Source organism: Sapajus apella, unplaced genomic scaffold, assembly GCF_009761245.1.
Source record: "Sapajus apella isolate SASKATOON/1434 unplaced genomic scaffold, GSC_monkey_1.0 scaffold94, whole genome shotgun sequence".
Lineage (NCBI taxonomy): Eukaryota > Metazoa > Chordata > Mammalia > Primates > Cebidae > Sapajus > Sapajus apella.
The window spans coordinates 4,389,731-4,414,427 of NW_022437034.1; the positions used below are offsets into that span (position 1 = coordinate 4,389,731).

Below are 24,697 nucleotides of genomic sequence, written 5' to 3' on the forward strand. Positions count from 1 at the left end.
AAGTTTCAAGTCAGTGGAACAACTGAAGCAATGTGCAGGAGAAATGTCAGAGGTCTTTGCTGAAAAGAGGAAATAATCAATCATATTTTCAGAAGATTCTAGTCACTAATTTGTGATTAAAGACACAAGCTCCAGACCTTAAGGTTATTTACACATCAAAGTCCCATAGGACCAAGTCCCAAAGTCCCATAAGACTAAAGAGATTCTGGAACTAGAAAAGTTAAAGCACGGAATTTCCTTTTGATCCCAAAACATCATTGCTCTCTCCATTGCCAGCAAACCATCATTGCTTCAGGGAAATCAAAGTGCCTTTATCAGGAAATGTTGAGGGATAATATGTGATGGGATCTGACTGTCTTGTTAGATTGGCAGCTTGCCTTTACCTGGGCTGACCCCAGCATGCAGAAGAGAAAAGCACTCGCAAAAGAGCGGTCCTGAGATTTCTTCATATCTTGCAGTTAGAAGAAAACAGTTCAGGGTCCATGTGTATCACCATCTCCCAATCTTTTCTATTGCTATGTGGGTGTGTTTGTGAGAACATGTGTACACATCCCCAATCTGAAAATACTGATAGAAAGGGGAGTGTGCGGAATTTCTGGTTTTGAGTTTCCCAAACTTACCATGGAGTAACTGTTTGTTCTTTGATTAATGTGTTTTTGGAAAAGAAAAAATGAGAATGGCTAACAGCAGGAGCTGCAACATTGAACTTTGCTTCTCAGTAGTGAGTGGGAAGAGAGCTTTGCTGTAGAACCCCAAGGATATTTGAAAGCTGAGGCAGAAAAGGGCAGGCTTGGGGTACTAAAAATGGCAGAAAAATAAAAGAAACTTTGGTACAGGGCCTACCTGACCTGAGAACATATATGTGGGCAATGAATTATGAAGGTGCTAAGGATAAGTAGACCCCATCTGGGCGCATGATGCAGAATAGAAAAGCAAGTAAAATCCTGTAAGCCTGGCTGAAAGTCAACCCTGGTAACCGGAATAAAAAAAAAAACATTCATTTCTATTTTTGCCTGTCTTTTGCCCTTTCTCTACACAATATTTAATCCTCAATGAAGAAAAACCTAATGTACCACAAGTGCAATGGGGGGAAACCTTTTTCTCACAGTGAAGCTGGGATGGCATTCTGGACCCCATTTTTTTTTTAATAACATTTTTCATGTCAGGTCAAAAGTTTCTGGACCCCATTTTTAACATGAGAAATGTAGCCTCACAACAAATAATAAAAATATTTTAAAAATGTTAAAACGTTACACAATATCATCTGATGTGTCACTTTCTTAGTTCACTTCCTTAGTTCACTTCAATGAACACTGTTATAAAAATAAGAGAAAGGATTGGAGCGGAGTATGGTATATTTATCTATTTATCTATCTTTGAGACAGAGTTTTGCTCATTGCCCAGGCTGGAGTGCAATGGCGCGATCTTGGTTCACTGCAACCTCCGCCTCCTGGGTTCAAGCAATTCTCCTGCCTCAGCCTTCTGAGTAGCTAGGATTATAGGCGCCTGCCACCACGCCTGGCTAATTTTCATATTTTTAGTAGAGATGGGGTTTCACCATGTTGGCCAGGCTAGTCTCAAACTCCTGACTCAGGTGATCCACCAGCGTTGGCCTCCCAAAGTGCTCGGCTTACAGGCATGTGCTACCATGCCTGGCCATATTTAATTTTTATTAGTTTTTGATAGTAAGTTCTCAGATGAGAACTCTACTACCATTCTCCTAAGTCCTCCCTTGGTCACTGGAGAGGGAACAGTATGAAATTATTTCCATTGTTTTTACTTGGATAGGGTAAGATATGGTAAGGGCATCTCTCTGCTGTATACAATAATAAAGAAAAATCCAAAGACCTAGATTATAAAAACATGGCCAATATTGGAGCTATCTGTAGAGAAGACTTTCTCTTTCTTTTAATGGTGAATTTTATGATATATAGATAATACTTCATTTAAGAGGAATATGAGAATCATTTTAAGAAATAAACATTTCATCTTAGCAATAAATATATCAGTTATATTAAATATCAAAACAATTAATTAAAAGAAGTATAGTATCAGGTATGAAATGTCCAAAATGGGCAAATCCATAAAGACAGGAAGTAGACCAGTGGTTTCTAGGGGCTAGGAGTAGGAAGGAATGAGAGACTATTAGTGAGCATGGGGTTTCTAATATTCTAGAATTAGATGGTAGTGATGGTTGCACCATTTTGTAAATATACTAAAAGCCACTGACTTGTATAATTTAAAGGGTAAATTGTTTGGTATATGACCTATATTGAGATATAAACTGTTATTTAACAAGTAAATAAGTTCTATATCTTGATTTAGGTACATACATGCAAAAAAATCCACTGACTGTACACTTAAGATTTGTGCACTTAACCATATGTATGTTATGCCTCACTAAAAAAATTGAAAAGAAAAAGTGAATGATAATGGCATTAATGCATTCATAAGGTCAGAATAATAAAAAAAAAAAAGTGAATGATTTATCGTATCCAAATTTGTCAACTTGAAATTTTGATCCGAGGATGAATAAAGGTAAGGGAGAAATTAAACATTTAGAATTACCTCAAGGATATATTGTGGGAGGGTGTGTCCTTAGAATGAAGTGTGTGAATCTTATCTCAAGGCTGTCTAGGGGCTAGATTCTACCCTGCTGAGTTCAAAACCTTGTGTGTAAACCACAGTTAAGATCACAAAGACTTGTGCCAAGAGGGCCACATTTGGGACATGGGGGAGAAGTCAATCCGTAAAACTTGTAATGAAGAAACATTTTTACCAAATGAGTAAATTAGAAATGAACAGAATTTGATTCAATATTTATTTAAAAAGAAAAAAGAGAAGCTAAATTTGCTGGTTAATTTTTCATTGGCTTACTTGTTGGTCTGTGATCAGTGTTGTCAGGCAGCTGCACTCCCATGCTGTGTAAAAGATTGGAAGCAGGTCCTGCCAGTCCAGCTTGGGAGCTATAGGATTCCAATATATTTGAAACCAGGTTCAGGTCTACATCCACTGGTGCCATAACAGATTCTCCTGTACCAGAATCTTCCTCATCTGAATTGTTATCAGTATTCTGGGATACAGATTCCTTATTCATGGAGGGAAAAGAAAATTATGGGATAATATATCATTAGGTTGCATGGTGGTTAAAATAAAAAGATAACTAAGCAACAATGTAAATTTGCATTCCAATTTAAAAAGGAAACTTCTTAGCCTTGGTGATATAAACTGAAAATGAAGTCTAATAACTTGTATGGCCTAGCACACATATTAAAACTTGGTTCTACAGATTATAATACACTTCTTCCCAGGGAAAATTCCTCCAAATCGAATAAATTGCATGTCTATTTTGAAATAGCTCAAGGGATAAAAGAATTAAGAAGCTACCTTTACAACTTGTCTAAGAGTCTTAAAAGAAAGAAATAATACACACGTGTGTTTGAGATGATAGAAAAAAGTAAAAAGAAATAATACTGTAAATTTCTTCAAAATGAAAGAAGTAAGTGTTCCTTTCTTTTCCCCCAAAGAAAAAGCTTAAAAGTGAAAACACAAGGCTTTGTGGTTCCAACCACAAAGACTAAATTGTTAGTTGGGCCTCCGGTTAAACAGGCTGGGGAAAGGATTTGAAAGATTACAACTTGATAGATTTTTACATCCTTGCTACCCAAAGTGTAGTCCATGGAGCAGCAGAATCTCCATTGCTTGGGGCTTATTAAGAACAGAAAATCTCAGCTGGGAGGGGTGGCTCATGCCTGTAATCCCAGCACTTTGGGTGGCCGAGGCGGGTGGATCACTTGAGGTCAGGAGTTTGGGGCCAGCCTGGGCAACATGGCGAAACCCCGTCTCTACTAAAAATACAAAAATTAGCCAGGCATGGTGGTACTCACCTACAGTCTCAACTACTTGAAAGGCTGAGGCAGGAGAACTGCTTAAACCCAGGAGGCAGAGGGTGCAGTGAGCCGAGCTCGCGCCACTGCAGTCCAGCCTGGGTGACAGAGGGAGACTTCATTTCAAATAAAAAATAAATAATAATGTAAAATAATGAAAGAAAAATCTCAGCTTCATCCCAGACCTGAGTAATCAGAATATATATTGTAACATGATCCTTTGGTTTATATTCACATTAAAATTTAAGAAATACTGCTTTAGATAAATCTAATGTATGGTTTCTACTAGATTTTGACAATTCTGGAAGTGATTATAGTTTTAAAGTGGTTTAGATGACCAAAGCAAGGGGAATTAACATTAATTAAGGGCCTATTATAGGTTTTACTGCTGTCTCATTTGGTTCTCCTGTTAATTCTATGACATGAGGATTAATGGTGTATAGATACATTCACAGTGGACAGCTGAGCTAGACTTCAAACCTTAACCCCTAAGACTCCAGGGTCCTTGCTCTTTCCATAACGCCTCTGTTTAGGATTAAACAGTGGTGGCATAAAAACTAGCATGAAAATGTAAATGGAAGGTGAATTCTAAATTTGGCTCTAAATTAGGGAAACATACAAAACAAACTGTTAAAACTGGAAAGTTATTTGGATGCTTAAGATGATCTCTGTTTATTTATTTACTTATTTTATGTTTTAATCCACTGTGGCCTGAGGCACAGTCTCAAAAGCTCTAGAGAAAGAACACTGCACTCCTTTTTTTTTTTTTGGAGACAGAATCCCACTCTATCACCCAGTGCAGTCGTGTGATCTCGGCTCACTGCAACCTCTCCCTCCCGGGTTCAAGTGATTCTCCTGCCTTAGCCTCCCGAGTAGCTGGGGCTACAGACGCATGCCACCACGCCCAGCTAATTTTTGTATTTTTAGTAGAGATGAGGTTTCACCGTGTTGGCCAGGATTTCCTAACCTCCTGATCTGCCTGCCTCAGTCTCCCAAAGTGCTGGGATTACAGGCGTGAGCCACCGCATCCAGCTGTTTTTTTAACTACCTTAAAAAAAATCCATTTAAGTAGTAGTAGTGTACAATTGAATTCTAATTTGAGCATATTATATGACTTTTTAAGTCCTGATAGATAACATAGAATAAGCAATATAATTAAGCTTATGGTTAGGGAAATTAAGTTTATAATCCTTTATCCTACCAGTCAGGAAAACCATTAACACTCCTATTTATTTCAAATCTCACACACCCAAAAAAGAAAAACTATAATAAAATATAGTTTTAGCTATCCGATATGCTAGACTCAGAAAGAGAAAGAGGTTAAAAACACACATACCACTTGCTTCCTGGTGGTGAAACTTTTGCCAATGCAGGTGTGTGCTAGTTCCTGGTCCATCTGGGCCATGTATGACTTGAGATTATCAAGAGTTCCTTTCAGAGAAGCCTCTTCACCAGGTTCCTGTGTTTCGAGGTCCAAGTCATCATCACTATCTAAACATTCAAAGTCTTCCTCATCCAGACAGTCAGAATCTGACTCACGAGGCCTTGGCCCTACACAGACCCCAACACAGAAAGAGCCACTTGGTAATTATTATTATTATTTTTTGAGTTACTACACATCTCAAAATAATTAGAATGTTATCCAAAGAAAAAGACTAATACACATAGTCAATCTTCTTCACAAAAATCCATTCTACAAATGGTAATGCTGGCAAATATGTGTACATTTAATGTTGTGGAAAAGTGTACGGGCTGAGTCAAAAGATTTACCTGAAAAAAAGTGAATTCGATTAATTAAAATATTTTTCTTAAAAAATTTAAATACTGCCGGGCGCGGTGGCTCAAGCCTGCAATCCCAGCACTTTGGGAGGCCGAGGCGGGTGGATCACGAGGTCAAGAGATCGAGACCATCCTGGTCAACATGGTGAAACCCCATCTCTACTAAAAATACAAAAAATTAGCTGGGCATGGTGGTGCGTGCCTGTAATCCCAGCTATTCAGGAGGCTGAGGCAGGAGAATTGCCTGAACCCAGGAAACGGAGGTTGCGGTGACCCGAGATCACGCCATTGCACTCCAGCCTGGGTAACAAGAGCGAGACTCCGTCTCAAAAAAAAAAAAAAAAAAGAAAATTTAAATACTACCAGCCGGGCATGGTGGCTCACGCCTGTAATCCAAGCACTTTGGAGGCCAAGGCGGGCAGATCACCTGAGGTCGGGAGTTCAAGACCAGCCTGACCAACATGGTGAAACTCCCGTCTAAAAAAAAAAAAAAAAAAATTTAAATACTATCTAATAAATGAATATATTTTGATGTAAACATTCGAGCCATACAGGTATTGCCTCAAGTCTCACTCTCTTCCCAAAGGTAAGCATCTTTTAGCAGTTTCTGGGTATCCTAATCTTTATCTACACAGTTCTGTACATACATATTATAATTTTTTATTGGGTTGTCTTTTTCTTTTTTCTTTTTTTTTGAGACGGAGTTTTGCTCTTGTTACCCAGGCTGGAGTGCAATGGCGCGATCTCGGCTCACCGCAACCTCTGCCTCCTGGGTTCAGGCAATTCTCCTGCCTCAGCCTCCTGAGTAGCTGGGATTACAGGCACGCGCCACCATGCCCAGCTAATTTTTTGTAGTTTTAGTAGAGACGGGGTTTCACCATGTTGACCAGGATGGTCTCGATCTCTTGACCTCGTGATCCACCCGCCTCAGCCTCCCAAAGTGCTGGGATTACAGGCTTGAGCCACCGCGCCCGGCCCGGGTTGTCTTTTTCTTATTGATTTGTGAGCACAGAAATTCTAAAAAAGAAAGAACAATATAATATGGGAGCCAAGATAAAACCCTATTTAAACACACAGCATTCAGTCACTCTCAAATATTTAATGAGCAGCTACTACATACGTCAAGCACTGAGCTAGGCAGCCTCTACAAAATTGTTGATGGGTAGTAGTTCACGGTTGAAAGCAACTCAAAACCAGGAAGAGAAACCAAATATTTTGGCTTCTGAAATATCTAATAAGCCAATGCTCTAGCAACAGCCATGCTACTTAGAGTTTTAAAATGGAAGTGAACATCACACCATTACTTACCTAAAATCTTATCAAAATAATTAAGAAAAGAATCTGCATCAAAAGTGATTGGAGCCTCAGAAGGTTCTCTGCAATATTAAAGGACAAAGACGATTAATTTATTGTAAATATAACTGTTTGAAACTTTTCTAAAGTGGCACCATTCTTAGGAAAGCTACCAAAGATAGAATTTTTAAGGAGGCACAGCAAGAAAAATTGTAGTTTAAGTCTTAAAAATCCTTGAGCTTACTGGCCTTGTAGGACAACAGAAATGGGAAAGTCTGATAAATGAAAAGTAAAAACTGCATCTTGTTTATGTACATTTAACTTATGCTAATTTAGGGACCTACCCACTCTCTAGCCCCAGTAAGATATCTAGCATTAGTAAAAGCATTATTTATTTGAGTTAATTTAAATAAAGCCTATTTTTTTTAAGAACTAAAGCTTAAAAAATAAACAAGAACATATCTTCCCTTATCCCTCCCTTATTAAAGAAAGAATACCAAACATAAATTTAGATCTTTCACCAGGTTCAAGAGCATCAACACTAAAAATGATATATTTGATACACAAGTAACAATTCTATCTACCTGTTTTTCTTGTTACTTGCCAAATGTAATTTCACATTTCTGTTATTATTTCTGCCTCTGATGAATCCCTTTGAGTTTTCAGTTTCCAATCTGCTTGTAGGGTGGGAGATCAGAAGTCTGAACTTGTTGAAAGCTAAATGTTGAGCCCATAAGGCTATCAAAGAGTAAAATACATGGTTTCCCTGTGTGGTTCTAGATGATGGTTTTTAGACCTGTTGGGTGACCTTTCTGGCTTATTTCAAGGACTGCAAAGGATGAGGCTTCTAGAAATCTGATTTCAGATAAATAAGTTGTCACTATACTAGGTACAAAAAAGAAAGCAGTACAACTCATTTACTAAAAAAAAAAAAAGTAGAAATGGCAATGGCCAATGATTTCAACATTTGGGTTCTAACTATTTATATATTTATACTTTTACGCAAATTACCTAGGCAGCTCTGCTCCCTTGTGGGTTGAGACTTTGGATATGAAAGATTTCACGCTCTCTGAGACTTGAGTTAAGTTATAGTTCTGCTCCTTCTCCTTGGAAATAGACTCTGATTCTTTTTTGCCAGCAGCTTCCTGTAGCAGCTGCTCCAGCTGATCTGCTGAGAGATCTAACCACTGGTCACCTGAAAAAGAAGAAAGCATAATATTGCCATTCTACATTCACATAAGTCCTTTCAGGAGAGGATCCTGTGAGACTTAGTAGAAGATTTTAATTTTTTTTAACCCTTCCACTATATCCCAGTCCATCACTTACCATCCTCCGGGGGAAGATTAGCTGCTTCTTTCTTAAGGTCTTCTATATCAAATGGCATTGTCTGTAATAAGGTTAAGATTTCTTCGCCTGGGCTCATAGCAAGAGAACTATAAAAAATGAAAAACATGAGTATTTCTTCATAAAAGAACCTAGAATAGTAATCATAAATACACAGTCTTTTAAAGTTGGAACCTCTACAAAATTGTTTTTATACATACTATAATTACTTTATAGGGATTAACTAGTCTAATTTGGGAGTTCCTTGTTTGTTTTTGCTTTTTTTTTTAAGACATGGGGTTTCACTGTTGCTCAGACTGGACTCAAACTCCTGGGTTCAAAAGATCCCCCACTTCAACCTCCCAGGTAGCTAGCACTACAAGTACATGCCAAAATACCTGGCTCTAATTTGTTTTTAAGCATACTTTTAGGTTGCAGATCCCTTTTTCTCAAATAAAACTTTTTTTAAAATTTTTATTTTTATTTATTTTTTAAATCTCCTTCTTGAATTATCAAATAAAAAAAACTTTTTTTTGGGGGGCGGATCACTTGAGGTCAGGAGTTCGAGACAAGCCTGCCCAACATGGTGAAACCTCATCAAATAAAACTTTTACCAGTAATTCTAAAATACAGAAGGGCTCAAAGAAAAATGGCTTTGATTAAAGTGGAGGATAGGCCAGGCGCAGTGGCTCATTCCTGTAATCCCAGCACTTTTGGAGGCCAAGGCGGGCAGATTACTTGAGGTAAGGAGTTCACTTGGCCAACATGGTGAAACCTTGTCTCTACTAAAAATACAAAAATTAACTGGGCATGGGGGCATGTGCCTGTAATCCCCTACTTGGGAGGCTGAGGCAGGAGAATCGCTTGAACCTGGGAGGCAGAGGTTGCAGTGAGCAGGATTGCACCACTGCACTCTAGCATGGGCAGCAGAACAAGACTCTGTCTTAAAAAATAAATACATTAATTTAATTTAATTTAATTTAAGTGGAAGATACAGGCTCAGCGATCTACCCAATTCGCTTCTCCTTTGGCTCTGAAGCAGAGTAGGGTGGCTCACGCCCGTAATCCCAACACTTTGGGGACCACATTAGGTCAATCACTTGAGTCCAGGGGCTGGACAACATAGTGAGACCCTGTCTCAACAAAAAAACAAACAAAATTAGCTAGGCATGGTAGTGCATGTGTGTGGTCCAAGCTACTTAGAAGGTTGAGGCAGAAACCCATCAAATAAGTAAGGAAAAAGCAAATATGCAGAAATATAATAAACATATTGGTCAGTCAGTTTTACTTAGTACGACTTGAAAGGCCTTCTAAGTCCTTACAAAATAGATTTGCTACACTGAAAAACATTGAGCTAAACAGCATTCCCAGAACATGCCATAATTTAATTAACCACTTCTCTACATATGAACATTTGTTTTGAATTTGTTGATATAACAATGTTGCAGGCCAGGCATGGTGGCTCACCCCTGTAATCCCAACACTTTGGGAGGCTGAGGCAGGCGGATCATCTGAAGTCAGGAGTTCGAGACCAGTCTGGCCAATATGGTGAAACTCTGTCTCTATTAAAAATATAAAAATTAGCTGGGCATGGTGGTGGGTGCCTATAATCCCAGGTACTTGGGAGGCTGAGGCAGAAGAATCGCTTGAACCCAGGAGCCGGAGTTTCCAGTGAGCTGAGATCGTACCATTACACTCCAGTCTGGGTGACTAGAGTGAGACTCCATTTAAAAAAAAAAAAAGGCCGGGCGCGGTGGCTCAAGCCTGTAATCCCAGCACTTTGGGAGGCTGAGGCGGGTGGATCACGAGGTCAAGAGATCGAGACCATCCTGGTCAACATGGTGAAACCCCGTCTCTACTAAAAATACAAAAAATTAGCTGGGCATGGTGGTGCGTGCCTGTAATCCCAGCTACTCAGGAGGCTGAGGCAGGAGAATTGCCTGAACCCAGGAGGCGGAGGTTGCGGTGAGCCAAGATCGCGCCATTGCACTCCAGCCTGGGTAACAAGAACGAAACTCCATCTCAAAAAAAAAAAAAAAATATATATATATATATATATATATACACACACACACACATATATATACACATATATAAAACAATAAACATCTTTATGCATTAAAAAAAATCCTCATTCTTTAAGATGTAATGCAAATACCTCCTCCCTGAACCTTTCCATTATCTTTCTTTTTTTAGCGTCTCTGCTTCTACCCTAGTGAAATTACCTTCTCACTACTGACTCTCTTTAGCATTTGATATTTCAGAATGATTTTTATCTTGCCTTTTGTTATGATTATTTGGGTTATTCTTTTCTCTCTCCTAGTAATGTTTATATATTAATAATACAGAGTTGAGACAGTTCCCCATCACCTACATGATTTTGCATGGTATGCAAATGTTTATTCAATTAAAACAAGTCCTTTATACAACTTGATTTGCTCCATCCTTAATAGTTAAAACAGGGTGCCATCAATTTACGTAACAAATCATATCACCATTATGTTACCCACTCAATACATAAGTGTCTCCGTGCATAGCTTTTTTTCTTTTTTTCTAAGACAGGGTCTCACTCTGTCACCTAGGCTAGGGTGCAGTGGCATGACCACAGCTCACTGCAGCCTTGACTCCTGGGCTTAAGCAATCTTCCTACCTCACTCAGCAAGTAGCTGGGATTACAGGAGGTATGAGCCACTGTGCCTGGCTATTTATTTATTTATTTTTAATTAGAGTAGCTGGGGTTACAGAAGCCTGCCACCTCACTCGGCTAATTTTTTGTATTTGTTGTGGAGACGGGGTTTCACCATGTTGGCCAGGTTGGTCTCGAACTCCTGACCTCAGGCGATCTGCTCACCTTGGCCTCCCCAAGTGCTGGGATTACAGGCGTGAGCCACCACACCCGGCCTACTTATTTATTTTAAATTGGCAACAAAGTGTGCAGGTTTATCATGTACCTTAAAAATATTGTAGAGAAAATTAATGTTTCCTTTGATGATCACTGCCACCTATCCCAATCCACTGTCCTGCTGCCCAGAAGTGACTGCTTTCTCAAGTACACTTCTGCACTTTTCTCTCTCTGTGTATATATATTTCTATTTCTTGTATTTGCTGGCTGTCTTTTTGCTGGAATGCTATTCCCCCAAATACCCAAATGCCTCACTCATTCACTTGATTCAGGTACCTTCTCAAAGAAAACTTCCTTAGAAAGGTCTTCCTTTACCAATCTATCTAGAAGAGCAGTCTCTACCCCTGTCTCCCCACACACTCCTTTTTCTTCATAGCACTTACCACCATCTAAAATTATATAATGTGCTGTCTTTCTCCTACATTAGCATGTAAGCTCTATAAGGACAAGGACACCTTGGGTTCATTTATTGTATCCCCAGCACCTGGAATAGGGCCTGGCACATAGGAGACACTCAATAAATATCTGTTGAATAAATATATATGTATCTATAAATAATGTATAGTATTTTGTATATTTAAAATTTTTATATGCATAGCATCCACACTGTATATGTTTATTTTCTTTTTCATTTTAATTTTTGTGAGTACATATTAGGTATATACATTTATAGGGTATGTGAGATGTTTTGACACAGGCATGCAAATAAGCACATCATGAGAATGAGGTATCTGTCCTCTCAAGCATTTATCCTTTGAGTTACCAACAATCCAATTACGCTCTATGTTAAATGTACAATTAAGTTATTATTGACTTTAGTCATCCTGTTGTGCTATCTATTAGTAGGTCTTACTCATTTGTTCTATTTTTTTTTTTTTGGTGCCCATTACTGTACGTATTTATAACTTGCTTTTTTTTTCCCCACTGACATTATATTTTTGAAATCTATTCATTTAGATCAGTGGTTCCCAACCAGGGACAATTTTGCCCCCCAAGGAAATTTGGCAATGTCTGGAGACATTTCTGGTTGTCATGATTGGAAGATGAGGGAGAAGTGCTATTGATATTTGCTGGGTAGAGGCCATGGTTGCTGTTAAATCTCCTATGAAGTGCAAGCCAGTCTTTCACAACAAATTATCAGATCCAAAATGTCAGTAGCACTGAGACTGATAAGTCCTAAATCAGATATATTTATATTTAGTTAATCTCTGGTTAACTACTGGAAAGTAGGCCATCATATAAATACAATGCAATTCATGTATCCATTATTGATAGATACTTTGATTGCTTATAATTTTTCACTATTACAATCTCTAATAAATTGGGGGAAAGTCTCTGGTATTATATGTGGGAACTAAAAACAATTCTGAACTCACAGAGATAGAGAGCAGGATAATGGTTGGCTGGGTGCAGTGGCTCACAGTTGTAATCCCAGAACTTTGAGAAGCCAAGGTAGGAGAATCTCTTAAACCCAGGAGGTCAAGGCTACAATGAGCTATGATTGCATGACTGCATTGCAGCCTGGGCAACAGAGTGAGACCCTGTTTCAATAAAAAAAATAAAAAATAAAAAAAGTATAATAATGGTTACCAGAGGCTGGGAAGGGTAGCAGAGAGTGGGAGAAAAAGAGGGGATAGTTAATGGGTACCAAAATGTAGTTAAATAGAAGGAATAAGAGCTAGTGTTTGCTGCTCTGCCTATGGAGTAGCCATTCTTTATTCCTTTACTTTCTTAATAAATGTACTTTCACTTTATGGACTCACCCCAAATTCTTTTATACACAAGATCTAAGAACCCTCTCTTGGGGTCTGGATCTGGAACCCTTTTTTGTAACATCTTCCTGGCAAACCCCAAAAGATATTTTAAAAAAATAAAAAAGAGCTAGTGTTTGGTAGCACAATAAGGTAACTACAGTTAACAATAATTAATTATATAGTTCAATATACCTTAAAAAAATAGAATAACTAAAAATATTCCTAACACAAAGAAATGATAAATGCTTGACGTGATGAAAAGCTTAATTACCCTGATTTGATCATTATGCATTGCACGCTACATGTACATTATGTGTGTAATCACATGTACTCCACAAATATGTATAACTAGTATGCATCCATAATAATTAAAAATATAAAATTAATGGCTAGGTGTGGTGGCTCATGCCTGTAATCCCAGCACTTTGGGAGGCCAAGGTGGGTGGATCACCTGAGGTCAGGAGTCTGGCCAACATGGCAAAACCCTGTCTACTAAAAATACAAAAATTAGCCAGGTGTGGTGGTGCGTGCCTATAATCCTAGCTACTCAGGAGGCTGAGGCAGGACAATCAGTTGAACCCGGGAGGTGGAGCACTGCACTCCAGCCTAGGCAACTAAGCACGGCTCTGTCTAAAAAAATAAATAAATAAGTAAAAATAAATAATAATAATAAATGAAAAAAGTGAAAATGAAAGGTAAATCTTAAAAAAAAGTCTATGATATTAATTCAGCTATTTAAAAAAACCCACAAACATTAGGAATTCAACGATAGCTCTGGAGGGAGATGGAAGTTTGGTTTCAAACTGTTTAAAAATTATGTTGGTGTGCAGAATGGGAGCCTCTCCTGTAACATTAATTAAGATGTTGGACATTTAAGCTACTTGCAATATTTTCCCCCAACAGCAAAAAATAGTTGAGTAAATTGTGGTACATCCATTTGCCGAAATATTGTGCAGCTTTTTTTTTTTCAACCTCGCTCTGTCACCAGATTGAAGTGCAGTGGCAGATTCAAGTGATTCTCCTGCCTCAGTCTCCCGAGTAGCTGGGACTTTAGGCACGCGCCACCACACCCAGCTAATTTTTATATTTTTAGTAGAGATGGGTTTTCACCGTGTTGGTCAGGATGGTCTCCACTTCTTGACCTCATGATCTGTCCACCTTGGCCTCCCAAAGTGCTGGGATTACAGGTGTGAGCCACCATGCCGAGCAATATTGTGCAACTTTCAAAAATTATGTTTATAGAGACTTTGTAATGCCATGAAAAATGTGATATCATGATGAGTAAAATCATATAGAGGAGGATGCAAGATTTCTTTCTCTTTTTTATTTTGAGGCAGGGTCTTGCTCTGTCATCCAGGCTAGAGTGCAGTGGCATGATCACAGCTCACTACAACTTCTGCCTCCCAGGGTCAAGTGATTCTCATGCCTCAGCCTTCTGAGTAGCTGGAACTGCAGGCGCAAGCCACCATGTCCGGCTAAGTTTTGTATTTTAAATAGAGATGAGGTTTCACCACATTGGCCAGGCTGGTATCAAACTCCTGGCCTCAAGTGATCTGCCTGCCTCAGCCTCCCAAAGTGTTGGGATCACAGGTGTGAACCACCGTGCCTGGCCATTCTATAACAAAAATCAACTGAGGGCGGGGCGGGGGGGGGGGGGAACAAACCCTGGAAGGTAATAAATTAAAGTGATAACACTGGTTGACTCTCTGGTACAAATTTTTTCCTTGTCACATCCTTCTGTATTTGCTATACTAAATGTATATGTTACTTTTATAGCAACAAACTTTATTATTTAAAAATAATTATCTAGGCTGGGTGTGGTGGCTCATGCCTATAATCCCAGCACATTGGAAGGCTTCAGTGGGCAGATCACTTGAGGTCAGGAGTTTGAGACCAGCATGGTCAACCTGGTGAAACCCGTCTCTACTGAAAATACAAAAAAATAAAAAATCAGCCGGGTGTGATGGTGCATGCCTGTAGTCCCAGCTGCTCAGGAGGCTGAGGAGAGAGAATCGCTTGAGCCTGGAAGGCGGAGGTTGCAGCAAGCTGAGATTGTGCAACCGCACTCCAGCCTGGGTGACAAAGTGAGACTCCATATAAAAATACAATACAATACCATAAATAAATAAAATAGAAAATAAAAAAAACGATCTAAATACCAATCTTGGCAGTAGGAGTCTTAACAATAACTCACCTTTCTGGCCGGTTTACTGAGAGCTGGAAGTAATTCTCTGCCATTTCTAGTCTTTCCCGGTACTGAGCAGAACCTTCTATTAATCCCTTAAAAAAAAATGGTCCATCAGAACGTTACTCACAAGTTGTCATTAAAATAATGTGCTCACCAGCAACTTTCAGAGAGGCAGCAAATAGTCTACTGCTCAGGAATCATGTGGCCCAAGGCCTAGGTCCTGTTTTGTCATTAATGTGCCTGTCTGAACTCCAGTTTCTTCAAATGAGGGGACTCGGCTACATGTAGTGGTTCCTAATTTTTTTCACCATTACAGGTCTATTTCCAGTTTGGAGAGTTTTCTACTATTTTCTTTTACTTAATTATTAAGATATAATTGGTTGGGTGCAGTGGCTCATGCCTGGTAATCTCAACACTTTGGGAGGATGAAGTGGGCAGACTGCTTGAGCTCAGGAGTTTGAGACCACCAGCCTGGGCAACATGGTGAGACCCTGCCTCTACAAACAAAAACAAGAATTAAAAAAAGATATAACTAATTAGTAATTCACAAAACAAAGTACAGAAAGTTTGCCAAGTAGAATAAAAAATGGCAAAATCCCACCATTACTATCGTTTGTGTTTTCTAAATGCATATTTATAGTGGTAGTCATACTTAGTATTTTACATTTTTTTAAGAATATACTGGCTGGGCACCATGGCTCATGCCTATAATTCCAGTACTTTGGGATGCAGAGGTGGTAGGATCACTTGAGGACATGAGTTTAAGACCAGCCTGGGCAACATAGCAAGACTTCAACTCTACTAAAAAGAAAAAAAATAATAAAATTAGCCAGGCATGGTGGCACATGCCTATAGTCTCAGCTATTTGACAGGCTGAGGCAGGAGGATCACTTGAGCCCTGGAGTTCAAGGCTGCAGTGAGCTATGATCCTGCTACAACACTCCGGTTTGCACGACAGAGCGAGACCCTGTACAACAACAACAACAATAATAGCTGGGCACAGTGGCTCATGCTCATGTCTGTAATCCTAGCACTTTGGGAGGCCAAGGCGGGTGGATCACCTGAGGTCAGGAGTTAAAGATCAGGCTGCCCAACATGGTGAAACCCCATTGCTACTAAAATACAAAAATTAGCCGGGTGTGGTGGTGTGAACCAGTAGTCCCAGCTACTCGGGAAGCTGAGGCAGGAGAATCGCTTGGACTGAGGAGGCGGAAGTTGCCGAGAGCTGAGATCATGCCATTGCACTCCAGCCTGGGCAACAAGAGTGAAACTCCATCTCAAAAAACAAACAAACAAAAAACCCACGATATATATACTATAATATAATAAGTACTTTTCATATTGCTATGCCATCTTTATCATCATCATATTCTTATGAACTTTTCTACTTCTTAGATATTTCCTTTTAAAAGATTATTCAAAGTGAAGGTTCCAAGTTTGAACCTTTCCATAGCTCTTGGAAGACACTACCAAATTACTTTCCAATTAAGGTTCTACCAATTTGCAATGTTACCAGCAAGGTATAGGAGTATTAGTTTTACCATACTCTCAACAGCACTGAATATCATTCATATCCTTTTGTACATACATGAAAGACATTCTCCATTACTGTGTTCATATGTATATCTTTACTACTTGTGAAGTTGAATACTTTAAGAGAAATTTACTAGGTATCTTTTAATAAATTTTAAAATCTAACCCTTTGCTAATTTTCCTATCCAGTGTTTTCTTTTCTTTTCTTCTTTTTCTTCAATTTTTGAGAGATCTATTCACCTAATACACTTAGCTAACTGGTGTTTTTCATGTTTGTGTTATCCAGTTTTTGCAAGTTATTTTATCTGGTACAAATAATCACTTTCATCATTTAATATAAACAGTACTAGTTTTTCTCTAATACTGGAAACAGTTCATAGATACCGCCTTCATTATCACTGAACTAGGAAAGTCTCCTTTAACTCTACCTTCCATAATTATGTCACACATTTAAACATGGACCATAGGACTTTAAGTCACTGGCATGATTTTGTCTGGATTGCATACTTAAAAACCAATACATTGCAAGTCCTACCTTAAAGTAATCATTCTTTTTCAGACTTTCAAGGAAACTGGCCCAGAGTGGTGAGGCAGTCACACGGGATTTCTTGCAGTCAGAAAAATGTGGGCTACATTTGGAACATAAGATCTCAAATCCATGAGCCTAGATGAGATAGGTAGAATTTTTGTTATGAAGTTCCTTTTTTTCTGTATCTTACATTACTTTCTTTCCACTTAGCCACACTCTAAAACTAGGTGACTGGATACATGGGCATTTGGACAATTATAACACTTTTTAAATTTTATGAAAAACATAAACTTATTTCCAAGTTTCTTAATCATCATAGAATAGTAAAAATCATAAAGGGAAAGAAAATGATATACAACCAAGATTCCTGTTCTCTTCAAAGAGATTCCTTTTCCTGCTGATTACAAAACCAGAAATTTCTATTTATTTTTTGTTTAATTATGAAAAGGGTGACAAAAGATTTCTTGTCCAGCAGAAATTATACATAAACTGAACATGATCTCAGACATAGTAAAGGGAGGAAATCACTTCATTTAAAAAGTCCTTTGATTAAAAAAATATAAGATGCACATGGTTAAACAATTCAAAACAGGGAACTTCCCTGATTAAGCTAGAGAACACTGTTACCAACTTCTTGCACATCCTTTCAGAAGTAATCTACACACTGAAGTAGATATGTGTGTGCCTCTCTGTATGCAGTTTACTCCACACCTTTTGTTGCTCAATGAACGCATACACACTATCTATACCTTGCTTTTTACACTAAACCATATACCTTGGAGATCATTTACATGAGCACACACAAATTCATTCATCTTACTTCATGGCTAGAGCACAATTTATCTAACTATTACCCTACTAATGGACATTTAAGTAGTTTCCAATCTTTTGCTGCTATGAACAATGCTGTCATGAGTATGCTCCAAATATGTCCTTGTGCATACTTAAAATACAGAGAGAATAATTTTCTAGAAGTGAAAATGATGATCAAAAGGGTTTGTGCATTTTAAATGTTGATGGATAACAGACAGTCCCCAACTTATGATAGTTTGACTTAACAATTTTTTGACTTTATGATGGTATGAAAGCCATGTGCATTCAGCAGAAACCTTACTTAGAATTTTTATCTTTTCGCAGACTAGCAATACGCATTCTCTCATAATGCTGGATACACAGTAGCAGCAAGCTGCAGTTGGCAAAGTGATCACAATCAACCAATACTGTACTGTATTCAATAAATTACACAGCATACTCAAAGTTTATTATAAAATAGGCTTTCTGTTAGATGATTTCCCCCAACTGTATGCTAATGTAAGTATTCTGAGCCTATTTAAGGTAGCCTATTTAAGCTAGGCTGAGCTATGATGTTCATTTGGTTAGATGCATTAAATACATTTTTGACTTATGATATTTTCAATTTTTGATGGGTCTATCAGGAAGTAACCCCACTGTGAGTCATGGAGCATCTATTTTGCCAAAATGTTCTCATAAGGGATACAATCAATTTATATTCCTACCAACAATGTCTGAGAGTGTGCTTTTTTCTATATATTTTCTCAACAACCCAGTATGTATTATCAAGCCATTTGATACATGCTAACATAATGATGAAAAACACTATTTTGTAGCTTTAAAGTGTATTTCTTTTATTGTGAGTAAGATTCAATATTTTTCATATGTTTAACTTAAAGGTCACCTGTACTTCCTTTCTGTGGGCTATTTTCATAGTTCCTGTACATTTTAAAATTAATTGGTTGGTATTATCTTTTTCATATTGACTTAAATGAACACTTTATATATTAGAGAAGTCAGCTCTTTTTCATTTAGATTGCAAATATAACTTTCTCCAGGTTTGCTATCTTTTGACTTTATTTATGGAGTTTTTCTTTCCCATGCAGAAATGCTTAATTTTTGCATAATTAATCAGTTTGCCCTTTGATAGCTTCTGATTTCAAGTCATACTTAGAAAGGCCTTTCCTATTCAGATTATAAAAAGTTCTTGTTTGTATTTCAAATTGTAGAGTTTCAAGTTTTATGTTTAAATATTTGATCCAATTGGAATTTATTCTGGTAAACTTCAGTTTTTCAGATGGCTTCACACTTATCCCATCGTCACTTACTAAACAATAAATTTTTTCATTCTAATTTCAAATGCCACATTTTACTACATTCTTACATAAATAGGGTGTATTTCTGGGCTTTCTATATTGTGCCACTATTCTATTAAGAGCCTGTTTACATAATGAAAGAAAACAACATTTCCGGTTCAACATTACCAATTTCATGCCCAATTCATGGGCTCGGTACTGGGGATCAGATGGAGGAGGCAGCCTATATCCACTCCGCCGGTCTGGCACAAACCTTTGTTGCACCAACTGTGCATACAGACATTTAGTGAATGTGACCTGGGCATCAAGACACAAAATACATGAGTCTTTTCCTGAAATTAAAATTGTGAATATCACTTCAGAGTTAAGTAAGAAGTCCATTTATAAGCTTCAAATTCATATGAAATGCAAAGAAAATTCAACCTATTAACTGCCTACTTGTTTTTAACAGCTGTATTGAGATACAACTCACATACCATAAAATTTACCCTGTGGCTGGTTGGGCATGGTGGCTCATGCCTGTAATCCCAGCACTTTTGGAGGCCGAAGCAGGCAGATCACCTGAGGTCAGAGTTTGAGACCAGCCTGGCCAACATGGTGAAACCCTGTCTCTACTAAAAACACAAAAATTAGCCAGGCAAGGTGGTGCATACCTGTAATCCCAGCTACTCTGGAGGCTGAGGCAAGAGAATTGTTTGAACCCAGGAAGTGGAGGTTGCAGTGAGCCAAGACTGCACCACTGCACTCAGCCTGGGCGACAAAAAAAGACTTTTTTAAAAAAAAAAAAAAAAATACCCTACTGCCTACTTTTTAGTAATCACTAGTAAAATTTTTATCATTGGTTACATTATACAGCAATTTAAGAGGTGAAAGGTAAAGAATAATTCTTTTTTTCCTGAGACAGAGTCTTGCTCTGTTGCCCAGGTTGGAGTGCAGTGGAGCAATCATGGTTCACTGAAGCCTCAACCTCCTGGGCTCAAGCGATCCTCCTGCCTCAACTTCCCAAGCAGATTACAGGCGCCCGCCATCACACCTGGGTAATTTTTTTATTTTTTGTAGAAATGGGGTTTACCATGTTGCCCAGGCTGGTCTCGAACGCCTGGGCTCAAGTGATCTACCTGCCTTGGCCTCCCAAAGTGCTGGGATTACAGGTGTGAGCCACCCTGCCCGGCCAAGAATAATTCTTAATTTCCTGGAAGAGATGAAATGTTTTATTGTTGAGAAGGAAATAATTAGGCCAGGCATGGTGGCTCATGCCTGTAATCCCAGCACTTTGGGAGGCCAAGATGGATGAATCACTTGTAGTCAGGAGTTCAAGACCAGCTTGGCCAACATGGCGAAATGCTGTCTCTACTAAAAATACAAAAATTAGCCAGGTGTCTTGGGAGGCACCTGTAGTCCCAGCTACTCGGGAAGCAGGAGGATCGTTTGAGCCCAGAAGGCAGAGAGGCTGCAGTGAGCTGAGATGGCTCTATTACACTCCAGCCTGGGTAACACAGCAAGACTCTGCCTAAAAAAAAAAGGAGGAAATAATTATAGAAATAGAAAAATATGGTCAAAAATAGGTATGAAACATTGAGTATAAAATGGGGAGTCAGGTATCTTGAAAATTTCCTTCACTGGATAGAAGAAAAAATGTGTATAGTTTGAGTATCCCCAACGTGAATATCTGAAATCTAAAATGTTCCAAAATCCAAAACTTTTTGAGTGCCAACAGATATGCTCAAAGTTGTGAGATTTCACATTTTCAGATTTGGAATGCTCAACTGGTAAGTATAATGCAAATATTCCAAAATCCAAAAAAAAAATCTGAAATCTGAAATACTTCTGGTCCCAAGCATTTCAGATAAGGAATATTCAACCTATATCAACATGCTATGAAAAAACAGAATATTTCCTTGTTTTTTCTAGAGAGCAACAAAAATAATGTTTCATTCACTGAGCACTGAGAAATATAAAAAGAAAAAAATAATAATGTTTCAACTCTGTTTCCCGTGAGAGAAACTAAATGACCAAGATAGAAATCTCACCGATGTCATTATTCGAGTTTCAGGCAAGAATGTCTTGAAAACACGACAGGCTCGCAGGTCAATAGGGTCTCGTAGGTAAAATGCCTGGACTGCTGCAGCCACCAATCTGGGGCGCTGCTTTAGCACTGCCACGATGCCAGCAGGAAGAAAGCAGTGTGCTCGATGAAGGGAGGCCTGAGTTTTTTCTGGGTACCTGGAACAGGTAACATAATTATTTTCATTTTACAATATACAAATACCTAGAATTCTTATATCATTCACTTTCTTTTCGACATCGTGTCTTTGTTCATCAAGAGCAGTATGCAGAGAGTGACAAGAGAGATGAAAACAGATACTGCACATATACTTAAGACTATAAGAAAGAAGGAAAAAGAAAAAGGAGGAAGAAATGGAAAATAAAGAAAAGGGATTATTGTAGTTCAAAAATAAAACAAAAAACCCTATTATACTTTGGAGTAAAGATAAAATGAAAGTTTTTCTTCTAAAAGAATGGTACAAAGTATACTGAAGCTAAAATAGATTTTTAATATTGTTAAGTCCTAAATTGTGCTACACATTTAATAGGCACCCAAATTTGAATGGATGAACTAATATGTTGCTAGGTTAAGATCTTCTTTTCTTAATAAAAGCTGAAGTTTTATTCAGAAACTGTATTCTGACATAGGTCAAAGAATGCCATATAGAGACCCAGAACAACAGAAAAAACCTGAGCACCTTGTGCTCCATTAGGTTTCTGTTTTTTGAAGGTCTCAAATTTTTTACCCATGGATAGAGCTCATACTTAGCCATGATATCTAGGGTAAATAAATGCAAAAATATTGGGACAAGATTATAACCCTTCTGAATGGGAATTTAAAGACGTTTTAAAATCTGTAAGTTTAATTTATTAGTCAATTTCATAAAGAGGAATGAACACAAAATGAAAATTAGCATTAATATAGGTGAAAGACATTTTATAGTCAGAGAAAGACTAAGTCCAACAGAACTTAAAGGAAAACAAAAATCAAAGAAAGACTGAACTACATGAAACTACAAGATTCCTTAATCAGCAACGAAAGTGAATTTTTCTTACCCTCTGATGCGTCTATTCACAGCAGCTCGTATAGATTCTGAAGCAAGTATTTTTTCTGGATGTGCTGAGATTATATTCAACGCTTGTGGAATTGTTGGGGGTGTGTTGGGTAACCAAGATTCTTCTCCAGATTTTCTTGGTGCAGGAATAATACACAATTCCCCACGGTGGAAAAATACCTGCAAATAGTACATTTTAATTTTCATAGGGGGCACTGGCAAACTCTAGGTACATATGAATGTAATCCAATATGATTTCATCTCTGTAAATTTTCTAAACTTAGATATACATACCCTATTGGTGCTATTATCAGGATCCAACCATTTAGGGAGAAAGTCAGCAGCTTCTATTAACAAGAATTCGCCATCATTGTCTTCAATCCTAATGCAAGAAAATTTCCAATTTTGCATTCAAAAAGCACATATTTGCTAGTAACCAAAACAGTTTTATTCTAATACATTTTCCTTTTCATCTTAGTAGATATTTGAATATGAACCATGTGTACATAGCTATAAGAAAGAAAAATATTTAAGATAACATTAATCACTGAAGGAGACTATAAGATTGTAAGGAGGAGTTGAAGGTAGATGATAAGGAGAGAAGATAAGCAATTTACATAAAGAAATATTAGACAAAAATATGAAAATACACAAAATATTATAGGGTTCCAAAAGAAAAAAAAACATAGCTGAGATTAGAAAAGCCTTCATGTAACAGGTGGTATTTGGACCTGAAAAGATAATAATTTGCATCACTTTTTTTTTTTTTTTTTTTTTTTTTTTTTTTGACAGAGTCTGGCTTTGTTGCCCAGGCTGGAGTGCAGTGGCCTGATCTCAGCTCACTACAACCACCACTCCCAAGTTCAGGCGATTTTCCTGCCTCAGCCTCCCAAGTAGTTGGGATTACAGGTGCCCACCACAGCATCTGGCTAATTTTAGTATTTTTAGGAGAGACGGGGTTTCACCATGTTGGCCAAGCTGGTCTCGAACTCCTGACCTCAGGTGATCCACCCACCTCGGCCTCCCAAAGTGCTGGGATTACAGACATGAGCCACTGTGTCCAGCCTGCATCACGTTTTTAAATTTAAAAGTTTTAATAGGTTATACATTCACGTGGGTAAAATTTTTAAAAATATATTAAAAGTTACAAAATGAAAAAGTCTCCCTCCTACTATTGTTCCCATCTGCTCAACCCTACACATATCACTGCTGCTTCTTGTATATCCTTCTAGAGTTTGCTTATGCATAATCTAGCTATAGAAATATATATTTGTATTTTCTCCCTTTGATACACAAGACACAGTGTATTTTATATACTGTTATATACCATTCTAGCTCTATACTTTTATTTTTATTATTTTAGTTTAGCTTTGAGACAGAGTCTCATTCTGTTACCCAGGCTGGAGTGCAGTGGTGGAGTCACACCCACTGCAAGCTCTGCCTCCTGGGCTCAATTGATTCTCCTGCCTCAACCTTCCGAGAAGCTGGGACCACAGGCGTGCGCCAGCACACCTGGCTAATTTTTGTATTTTTAGTAGAGATGGGGTTTCACCATGTTGGCCATACTGGTCTCCAACTTTTGACCTCATGTGATGCTCTTGCCTCAACCTCCCAAAGTGCTAGGATTACAGGTGTGAGCCACTGTGCCCAGCCTACAATGTATTGTGTTCTTGAAACTTGCTAAGGCAGATTTTAAATATTCTCACCACACACAAAAAAATAAGTATGTGAAGTGATATATGTTATGAGCTCAATTCAGCCATCCTACAATATATATGTATTTCAAGACAACATGTTATACGTAATAAATATACACAATTTTTATTTGTCAATTTAAAAAATAGGCCAGGTGCAGTGGCTCATGCCTGTAATCCCAGCACTTTGGGAGGCTGAAGCAGATGGATCACTTGAGGTCAGGAGTTCAAGACCAGCCTGGCCAACATGGCGAAACCTTGTCTCTATAAAAATACAAAAATCAATGGCCGGGCGCGGTGGCTCAAGCCTGTAATCCCAGCACTTTGGGAGGCCGAGGCGGGTGGATCACGAGGTCAAGAGATCAAGACCATCCTGGTCAACATGGTGAAACCCCGTCTCTACTAAAACTACAAAAAATTAGCTGGGCATGGTGGCGCGTGCCTGTAATCCAGGCTACTCAGGAGGCTGAGGCAGGAGAATTGCCTGAACCCAGGAGGCGGAGGTTGTGGTGAGCCGAGATCGCGCCATTGCGCTCCAGCCTGGGTAACAAGAGCGAAACTCCGTCTCAAAAAAAAAACAAAAAAAAAAAAACAAAAATCAGGCAG

General features: G+C 38.3%; 1 protein-coding gene across 2 annotated transcripts in view; it reads right to left on the bottom strand.

Moving 5' to 3' along the window:
• Positions 1-2,798: 2,798 nt before the first annotated feature.
• ECD (ecdysoneless cell cycle regulator) overlaps positions 2,799-24,697 on the bottom strand; it is a 32,974-nt gene continuing 11,075 nt past the window's right edge. For both annotated transcript variants that reach the window (XM_032256345.1, XM_032256346.1), the window contains exons 4-14: positions 22,692-22,779; positions 22,399-22,577; positions 21,327-21,519; positions 19,465-19,593; positions 17,195-17,323; positions 15,133-15,218; positions 8,286-8,392; positions 7,971-8,154; positions 6,975-7,042; positions 5,224-5,438; positions 2,799-3,088 (exon numbers count right to left, since the gene is read on the bottom strand). In XM_032256345.1, the coding sequence (XP_032112236.1) occupies positions 2,858-3,088; positions 5,224-5,438; positions 6,975-7,042; positions 7,971-8,154; positions 8,286-8,392; positions 15,133-15,218; positions 17,195-17,323; positions 19,465-19,593; positions 21,327-21,519; positions 22,399-22,577; positions 22,692-22,779 (1,609 nt within the window). In that variant the 3' untranslated portion in view covers positions 2,799-2,857. The remainder of the gene's footprint in view (positions 3,089-5,223; positions 5,439-6,974; positions 7,043-7,970; positions 8,155-8,285; positions 8,393-15,132; positions 15,219-17,194; positions 17,324-19,464; positions 19,594-21,326; positions 21,520-22,398; positions 22,578-22,691; positions 22,780-24,697) is intronic.